The sequence below is a fragment of the Homarus americanus genome, unplaced genomic scaffold (assembly GCF_018991925.1).
Source record: "Homarus americanus isolate GMGI-L3 unplaced genomic scaffold, GMGI_Hamer_2.0 scaffold21914, whole genome shotgun sequence".
Lineage (NCBI taxonomy): Eukaryota > Metazoa > Arthropoda > Malacostraca > Decapoda > Nephropidae > Homarus > Homarus americanus.
Genome location: NW_024719665.1, coordinates 1,399,475 through 1,409,986, shown reverse-complemented (window position 1 = coordinate 1,409,986; position 10,512 = coordinate 1,399,475). Strand labels below are relative to the sequence as shown.

The 10,512-nt window shown below is 39.5% G+C and overlaps 1 protein-coding gene across 1 annotated transcript in view; it reads left to right on the top strand.

Annotated features, from left to right (window-relative positions):
• Positions 1-3,173: 3,173 nt before the first annotated feature.
• LOC121860205 (LIM/homeobox protein Lhx3-like) overlaps positions 3,174-10,512 on the top strand; it is a 59,046-nt gene continuing 51,707 nt past the window's right edge. Inside the window, exons 1-2 of the mRNA XM_042357284.1 lie at positions 3,174-3,630; positions 9,519-9,693. Coding sequence (XP_042213218.1) covers positions 3,444-3,630; positions 9,519-9,693 — 362 coding nt within the window. The 5' untranslated portion in view covers positions 3,174-3,443. The remainder of the gene's footprint in view (positions 3,631-9,518; positions 9,694-10,512) is intronic.

Genomic DNA, 10,512 nt, shown 5'->3' with positions numbered 1-10,512 from the left:
TTCATAAACAATCACACATGCATACACACAAAATACACATACATGCATAAACATAACATACATACATACATACATACATAAACATATACTGTACACACACACACACACGGAGTACTGTAGCAAAGATGGTGTATCGCAAGAGTTGCAGTGCAGATGTTACTGTTTAATGTATAGCATTTAGACAGACTTGAAGGTATACCATAGACGGAGTTAACAGTATAGTATACAGACAGCTGACAGTGTAGTATACAGACAACTGACAGTATAGTATACAGACAGCTGACAGTGTAGTATACAGACACCTGACAGTGTAGTATACAGACAGCTGACAGTGTAGTATACAGAGACAAAGGATATATACAGACAGCTGAAGTGTAGTATACAGAGAAGCGATAGTAGATACAGACAGCTGACAGTGTAGTATACAGACAGCTGACAGTATAGTATACAGACAACTGACAGTGTAGTATACAGACAACTGACAGTATAGTATACAGACAGCTGACAGTGTAGTATACAGACACCTGACAGTGTAGTATACAGACAGCTGACAGTGTAGTATACAGACAGCTGACAGTGTAGTATACAGACAGCTGACAGTGTAGTATACAGACAGCTGACAGTGTAGTATACAGACAGCTGACAGTGTAGTATACAGACAGCTGACAGTGTAGTATACAGACAACTGACAGTATAGTATACAGACAGCTGACAGTGTAGTATACAGACAGCTGACAGTGTAGTATACAGACAGCTGACAGTGTAGTATACAGACAAAGACAGTAGTATACAGACAACTGACAGTGTAGTATACAGACAGCTGACAGTGTAGTATACAGACAACTGATGTAAGTGTGGCAGGCAAGCAAGCAGACAGCTGGAGTGTATACAGACACCTGACAGTGTAGTATACAGACAACTGACAGTGTAGTATACAGACAGCTGACAGTGTAGTATACAGACAGCTGACAGTGTAGTATACAGACACCTGACAGTGTAGTATACAGACAGCTGACAGTGTAGTATACAGACAGCTGGACGGTATAACATAGACAGCTGACGGTATAACATAGACAGCTGGTGGTATACCAGACAGCTGACGGTATAACATAGACAGCTGGCGGTATAACATAGACAGCTGGCGGTATAACATATTGCAGCTGACGGTATAACATAGACAGCTGACGGTATGAATATAGACAGTTGACGGTATAAATACTACAGCTGACGGTATAAATTATTAGACAGCTGGCGGTATAAATATAGACAGCTGGAAAGAATATTGCATTGGAAGCTGGACGGTATAACATAGACAGCTTACGGTATAACATAGACAGTTGACGGTATAACATAGACAGCTGACGGTATAACATAGACAGCTGACGGTATAAATATAGACAGCTGGCGGTATAACATAGACAGCTGGCGGTATAACATCATAGACAGCTGGCGTATAACAAAGACAGCTGGCGGTATAACATAGACAGCTGACGGTATAACATAGACAGCTGACGGTATAACATAGACAGCTGACGGTATAACATAGACAGCTGGCGGTATAACATAGACAGCTGACGGTATAACATAGACAGCTGGCGGTATAACATAGACAGCTGACGGTATAACATAGACAGCTGACGGTATAACATAGACAGCTGACGGTATAACAGACAGCTGACGGTATAACAGACAGCTGACGGTATAGCAGAAAGACAATTAGAACAACAGCATTAGCTCCTAGCCGCCCGCCTTCCTTGACCTGACTGGTAGATGTTGGCCCCGAGGCGGAATGTTGCCATGGTCAACTCTTGGTTACCCTTGTTTGAGTAATAATAATAATAATAATAATAATAGTAATAATAATAATAATAATAATAATAATAATAATAATAATAATAATAATAGTAATAATAATAATAATAATAATAATAATAATAATAATGTCTCAAATTACAAAAAAAAACAGAGTAGTGAGTTAGGATAGGCATGCTTGTACGTTTGTACAAACGGGCTAGTAGTTATGGTACGGGCTAGTAATATACAACCGCTAGTAAGTTCGGACAGACGGACTAGCAACTCTGGCGGGCTAGCACATACGCGGCAGATTAATTCGGCTTCATAAATAAACATCAAACGTAATAACGGCATTTTACCCCCTATACGTATTATAAACCCGTATTCAGTTTTACGTTGAATATAAAGTTTTATCCCAATAATCTCTTTATGAAACGCAGTGAAAAGTAACAAAATAAAAAGCAACGTCAAAAACAAAAAAATATTATATAACCCGCGACCACAATATTTGGAGATTTTTGACCCCGCGCCATACCTTTCATCGACACTCATTTGTTTCACTTTTGTTGGCTGGCAATTTTAACACCAGCGAGAGAGAGAGAGAGAGAGAGAGAGAGAGGGAGAAAAATATTTATTACCCCCTGGCGTTGGCCTTTAACCTCACTGTCGCTCCTGGTCGACCGCAAATTGTCCGTTTTAACAAAGTACGGGGATGACGACGAGTTTTCACGGACGGGCACGGACGAGCGCTGGTCGTAGTTATATACCAGTTTGCCCTCCCTCTCATATGGTCAACACTGCCGCCTATTGTTTGTTTACAAGGCAGCTTTAACCCTTGCGATAACAGGCCTAAATTTTTAAATATACTCGTCTATATACAAATCCTAGTCGACTACCCCGGACCGCTTTTAATTCCATTTTTTCTCCTCGTCTACGGGCTTTAGTAATAATTTAAGTCATGTGCAAGATTTAAAGGTAACTGAAAGAAAAGAAAGGGGAAAAAAGTGAAAGTTTCAGATATTTCGCGACCATCACTGTTGCCGCGATAAGTTACCCGCCCCCGACTCCATCCTCGCGCGCTGATTGGTCCACGGGGTAGGCAAGACACAGATCCCTCATCAACCCTCAACCTTCCTTAATCCACTTACAAGATTACCGCCAAAATTAGATCTTAAATCGCTATAGACACTTGCGTACTTTACTATTTACGCAATCACGACCTCCACATTGTGTTAAGAAAAATGGAAAGACTTGGAAATAATGATCATGGAGAGAGCGCCCCAAGCAAGGAATCAATATCTGTTAATTCCGCAGCTGTCAGGCGTCCGGTACGACACTCTGGGCAGGAATTGGGATGATGAAGAGCACGTGTACGGAGTCAATACGCACATAACGCGTGCAGGCACCGCCGTCGAGGGACCGCTTCGCTACATTCCCACCTCCTCGTCCTTCAGATAGTGAGCTGCTTGTGGTAAACGCAACAGTAGCTGGCGTAGACGCTTTTATTTATCAATTAACTGAGACAAAGAAATGAAGTGACTTTAATATTCCCCGAGTGGTGTCAGTGATCGGAAGGCGAGAGTGAACAGCTGAGAATAAAAAAAAAAAAAACTTGAGTGATCTCTTTAAACGTGGACATTTTAACCGATATGATTCTCTACGGGAACGCGGCCTTGACTCCCTCGCCATCCTCCTCCTCCTCGTCGTCGTCGCCAATATCTCAAACAACAATGTCGCCTCAGTGTGGGCTCGGGGTTGGTGACATCTCCCTAACACACTGCAAGAGCGAGTTGAACGACCTCCTGCTGCCTCCTAACATCCACCCCATGTTATTGTGTGAGTCTAAAGCGCCTTCACCTGCTGTCATGTTCCCTCTTATTATACGTGTGTGTCAGTGAGCATATGTGGGGCGTAATTTAAGCATGTATGTGTTTATGGGCGTATTAGTGAGCGTATGTAAGCGTAATTTGAGGTGTTTGTGTATGTTTAAGCATTAAGCGTAATTTGAGGTGTTTGTGTATGTTTAAGCATTAAGCGTAATTTGTGTGTATGTGTCTTGGTGAGTGTAAGACCTTAATGTGAGTGTTTATGTATATATTAGTGGGTGTATGTAGACCTATGTATGTTGGCGGCTGTATTCGTTTGTAGAACCTTTTTGTTTGTTTGTGAGTGTATGGAGGCCTATGTGTGTGTGTGTGTGGAGGGTTGTTTGTGAGCACTGTATATGTAGGCCTATGTATGTCTAGGTGTGAGTCTATATTGGTCTATCTGTGTGTGTTGGTGAATGTGTAGGCCTATGTTGGTGAAACTATATGTAGGCCGGCACTATAAAAACATACGGTCTATCTCTAAGAACCTGGTAAATATTTGACTATCCCAGAGTACAATAAACTAAGTACTGTCTGACTCAAACTCGGTAAGGTTGGTACTTCTGATTGTGTGATGCATTGCGTAACGATGTACTCAGTATATCAAGTATAGTTAATATAGAGAAAATAACAGGAATCACCCTAGTAAATGAGTGTTGTTGAGAATTCTTAGTCCGGTGCAGAAATGTTTTTTTTTTTTTGGTTGACTGTTCAATACATAAGTCATTACAGTACAAACGAATGTAGGTGTTTGTGTACCGGAGAGTGTATAATACATTGTGTTTGTGTGTGTGTGCATGGGTTCTAAATGGGTGTGCTTATGGGTGTTTGGAGAATGAGGAAGGACAACGGTGTGGGCTAAACAATACCCATGAATATCTGAGTGTGTGTGTGTGTGTGTGTGTGTGTGTTTATTTGCTGATGTATAGGCTTTTGTGTGCGGTTGTTTGAGTAACGTGTGTTTGTGTCTCTGTGTGTGTATACAGTATAGAGGTATGTGTGCGTTGGTGTATGTTTGTGTGTTTTTTGTGTGTAGACTGCATATATACGTACACCTTGATTTATGTATAAATGTGTAAGCATGTAATTAAATGCAGGATTTTGTACATATGATGAATGTGTTTGTGTAACATTACTTTACATTCGATAAATCATTTAAAAACAATAAAAGCTTTGTAAAATTTATCCTTTGGTAATATAATATAATAATTTTATTTTATTTATGTCATCGGTGTCTCCGGTAAAAATATAATTTAATTCTACTTCTATATAAATATTTTTTTCCGATCGGGGTAAAATTGTTGTGGGTTATGTATTTACCTTCTGTTGTGTATCGGAATATTAAGACTGTGCTGTGGTGGTTAGCGTCAGGTATGGTGAAATGTTTATTGTTATTAGTGTATGTCTATTATTATTATTATTATTAAAAACTAATACAACGACAATTGTTATTATTTAGGCCGCCAACTTAGTGTCTGTGTACAAGGAGTTAGTAACATCCATTCTCATATCATTAATTAGGAGGAAGTAAATATACCCGTATTAACCCTTGAGACACAACCTGACAAACCTTAGCCCCAGTAAGCCACTTCCTCACATCACCTGTTAAGAGGAAATATTACCTTTGTGAGCCAGAGAGAACCTTGGCGTTAGTCCGTCAGCCAGCAGTTAAACACATTACCGTGCCACTCATATACTCCCAGATATACAGCCTGCACAGGTGTTGAGCTTATCGCTTATTTTATGAGTAACACACACACCTGTGGAAGTGAGTTATACACTCTGGAACGTTCTAGTAGTATGATCATACAGCCTGTGCAGTTTTATCGGGTTCTGGGGCCGATTTATCTACATTTACTTATAATGCCGTACAGAAGTTATACAGTTCACCCCATTTTCCAGATTGTATTTGAGCGATATATATGTGTGTGTGTGTGTGTGTTACGTTATTTTTGCGAAATCGGTTATTTTGCAAAATTCCCGGCATGCATACTGGTAATTTTGTGAAATAACTTACAAACAGACTAACCAAAGTAAAAAAAAAAAAGAACAGGACCACTGAACTGTGTATCAGTCTACACGAGCCAACCTAACCTAACAACCTAACCTAACCTAACCCAACCTAACCCAACCCAACCTAACCTAACCTAACAACCAACCTAACCTAAAACCTAACCTAACCTAACCCAACCTAACCTAACCTAACCTAACCCAACCCAACTAACCCAACAACCCAACCCAACTCCAACCCAACCCAACCCAACCTAACCTTAACCCCTAACCTAACCCAACCTAACCTAACCTAACCCAACCTAACCTAACCCAACCCAACCTAACCCAACCTAACCTAACCTAACCTAACCTAACCCAACCTAACCCAACCTAACCTAACCTCTCACTTAACCTAATAATAAGGTTAGGTTAGTTTAGGTTGTCTGTTTGCAAGTTATTTCGCAAAATTACCAATATGCATGCCGGGAATTTTGCAAAATAACCGATTTCGCCCCAAAACGTAACATATATAAATGAGTACAGTATGTATATCTCAAACACATAAACCTATCAATATACATTAATATATAACTAAATTACTGATCAAAAAAATTACAATATCAAACAGAAAAGAAAAAAATGCTGATTTCTTGATCTGATGAAACGATTTTTTTTTATTTAACGAGAAAATCACTTGGTGGGATTTTCTCCGTGATTCAAATTTTTTTTATTATTTTTCCTGAGTGATGGGTTACGTTCCCCGCCATAATGAACTGGCTTTACTCATGATGATTATTTGAGTCACGAATTATATTGAGAAAAATGACTCTGGTAATAATTATAGGAAAAAAAAAATGCCAGTGGATAAAATTCTATGAGGAAAATTTCCCGAGACAAAATCACTTCTGAATAATTGTCACTCGATACCATACCCGCAACGACAACCCTGACACCATATTTCTCGCCATCATTATTATTATCAGTCAGTCATCATCATTATGTCATTATCAACATCATTATCGTCATCTTCATTAATCATTCATCTTAATCATTATCAGTAGGATATCTTCAATATCATCATTATCATCAATACCATCATTATCAATACCATTATTGTCACCACCATCGTCTCTATCATCAATACCATCTCTATCATCATCATTATCAATACCGTTATTATCATCACCATCATTATCATCACCACCATCTCAATCGTCATCATCATCATCATTATCACCAATACCATTATCATCATCATTATCATCAATACCATCATTATCATCACCATCATTACCATCAATACCATCATTATCATCACCATCATTATAATCACCATCATTATCATCACCATCATTATCATACACAAGTACAGTAAGAGACAGTGTAACAACATACGTGTCTCTCTAACAGGTGTACTCTTTTAATCACATATACTGTAGCTACTTAATGGTACACCTGTGAGTGATCAGGTGTGTACCCTGTTACATTGGCACACCTGTATTTTATAAGCGATTTTGCCGTTCTGTCGTCCATGCCACCGTACAAGTGCGGTTGTGAGTTCATCTCGCGCGGGTAAAATATCTTTCAGTTTTGTCAAGCAAGGCCGTAGGTGATGGGTTATGTGGACGTAGACAACTAGAACATAAGAGTGGAGGAAACTGCAGTGGGCAGTCCCGTTTACACCCAACCCCTATTATTTGTATTTGTGTTCGCACCGCCCTCTCTCTCTCTCTCTCTCTCTCTCTCTCTCTCTCTCTCTCTCTCTCTCTCTCAGTAAACTCAGTAAGACAGAGGCAGGAACTGGAAGGGACTCAACACAGCCCCAAAAAGAATTACTGTTCCGTACTGTTCTCGGTGACTTCGTGGCTGAGAAACACACCCTGAGAGTCGCCTGGCAGTGTCTGTGTTTGGTGTAATCAATGAGTGATATAGGCTTTCTGTTTAACCAGCCACGGGTTACGCTCACACAGTCACTCACCCTCACCACCAGTCATCACACACACACACACACACACACACACACACACACACACACACACATAGCGCTTGCCCCCGCTTACAACACCTCCTCGTCAGCGCACCGGCAGACAAGTAAATAATAATGTCCGTCTACGCCTGCGTCCCAGACATGTTCCCGTAAACTTACATGTTAATCAACCACATGTCTACAGACGCTTAAAACTCTGAAGGGAGAACAATAATGTAAAGTTAATGTGTTATTATTATTATCATTTGTAGTTTTGTGGCTGTGGACACTTAATACCACAACCATAACAAGGACTCCAACCAGAAAAACAACCACAACACCCGACGAGTGTTTATTGTTGCTAAGGGTGGCCATACAGCAGCCTGGCCAGGAGACAATATAACAGGTGCAACGTCAAACAGTCATAACCAAGGTCCAGTGAGTAAAGCTGTGAACAGTTAGGTTAGGTGCCTAGGAACACACCTGCATGGCTTCTACAGGTGTTCCATATAAGTCATCACCCTAGCAACACACCTGCCTACTCCCCTTCCCTCCCGAAACTAAGAATGTTGACACGCCATCGAAGTCTACCGTGTTACGCAAAAGTAATACGTAACATATTATTATACAACATACAGGGTGGTGCGAAAATAATTATATGCCTTTAGCGGCTATAAGGGAAAATTACGTGTAATGTTAATCGTTGTAATGTAAAAAAAAAAAAAAAACTTACAATGAACCAAATTTGTATGCAAAGAAAATCAAGGTTAAATTTACACTACCAATGTACAGTGTACAGTTGCCAGCAAAAGTTCTCCCACAGCCCTGTGTAGCAAGTTTGTGGGAGGACTTTTGCTGGCAGCTGTACATCAATTAATTCATGAAATACGAACTAGCAAAGACTACGCTCCTTTCCTTTAAATCATCCCTTAAAAAATATCTATTGTCTAAGTATTAATATTTCTTGTAACACTTACTATATTTACGGTACCTTTTTTTTTGTTTTTTTTTTTGAGCATCAAAACCGTTTTATCGGAAATTATCATGTAAATAGATAAGTAATTACCATTGCAATAAACATATTTGCCAACTAGGCATAATCCTGACAGCTCTGTCCTCTTGTTCAACCTTATTACTGTACAACCCATGATGTACTGCTCCCCATTCTACTTATGTTTTTCAATTCCACTCTAATGTATGTATACAGTATATAAATAAAAAAAATAAAAAAATAAAATAAATAAATAAAATAAATAAATATTGAAGTGATAACCGTGGTAACATGTTCTTATTACCACCATGCTATTGTACTATTCCAGGTGATACTAAATGCTACATAATACTTCCTTGAGATAAATGTATAGTATATATCAGGTGCCTCAAAGAGAGCTCAGGTTCTCAACTGGCTCAGCCATGTTAATATTGTTATTATTATCCACTCTGTATCTGTGTTTTTCTGACTAAATAAACTGTTTCAATTAAATTCAATTCAATAATATATCGGTATAATTCTTCAACATTAACACCACAATCTGTTAGATACTGGTACACCATCATCATACCTCACGACTTACAACACACACAAACAAATGCCTTATCATCAAGCCAACCTGTGAATACTTTATCCCTAAAACAATATATCCTTCAGTCACATCAACCCAAGAAACGTTTACATGGGAGTTACAAGACTACAAACGTTTGGCTCAAGAGTCGCAGACATGAAGTACCTCTATAACAAAATCGTTCGTCAGACAATCAGACTAAGAGACAAATGTCTTAGGCCACAATAAACTAAATCTCTCATCACAAAATCAAACAAAATTTTCCGCCATAATAACATTAAGCAGTTAATGACGTCGGCAAGTGACCCTAACCATCAACTGTTTGTTTACCAACAGCGACCATCCCCAAGTGTGCGGGGTGCTCTGAGGCCATCCTGGACCGGTTCATCCTTAAGGTGCTGGAGAGGACGTGGCACTCCCGTTGCCTTAAGTGTGCTGACTGTGGGGCGCAGCTCACAGACAAGTGCTTCGCCAGGAACCAACAGGTGTACTGCAAAGAGGACTTCTTCAGGTAGGTATTCACAAGTGGTGGTCTATAAGGTTAGCGATGGGTCTGTTGTTAATGTGTTGTGATGCCTCGCGCGTCGACGTACAGTACATAATAATATATCAAGTTGCCACAAGAAAGAGCAAGAGTTAATGATGAGTTGTGTTTCGCGCGGGGCTGGCCATCTTGCTCCCGTCACCAATAATGGCCCCCAACCAAACGAGCAACATATCGTACTGGTCGATCAATGTTTTATTTTTCTTATATCAATAACGATAGCGGGACAGTAATACAATTAACATGATTGATTTATTTGATAGCATTAACTCTGTAACTAAAGCAGGGGATACTACAGTTGTTGCTGCAATAATCATACGTTTGGCAGCGTCGTGTGAGCTGCCAAGGATATAATTTGTCTTAGTGGGTCAAGAAAGACGACCACAGAGCTCAGTAAATGCAGAAAAAAAAATTACACTAACAGAAATTAGGTCACTCTTGTACGTAGGAGGATCTGTCAATAGATTAATGTTGACAATTGTTATTTATTTATGAATATTATTTTTCGTTTGTCCAGTCTGTTTTAGTTCCAACCATTTTATTGTTAACAACTTAAAAGATTAACTACAATATAATACAAGATATTTAATATAATTTTTCTGACAATGTTGTAATATTTATTTTTCTTTTTTGTTTATTAATTCACAAAAGTTTTAATTTCCTCGATTTTCTTTCTCCCACCTCCACCACCACCACCACCACCACCACCACCTCCCCCATCCACACAACCACACCATCTGTCCCACCAACATAACCCCACTAATTCCCCCACCTACATGACAACCC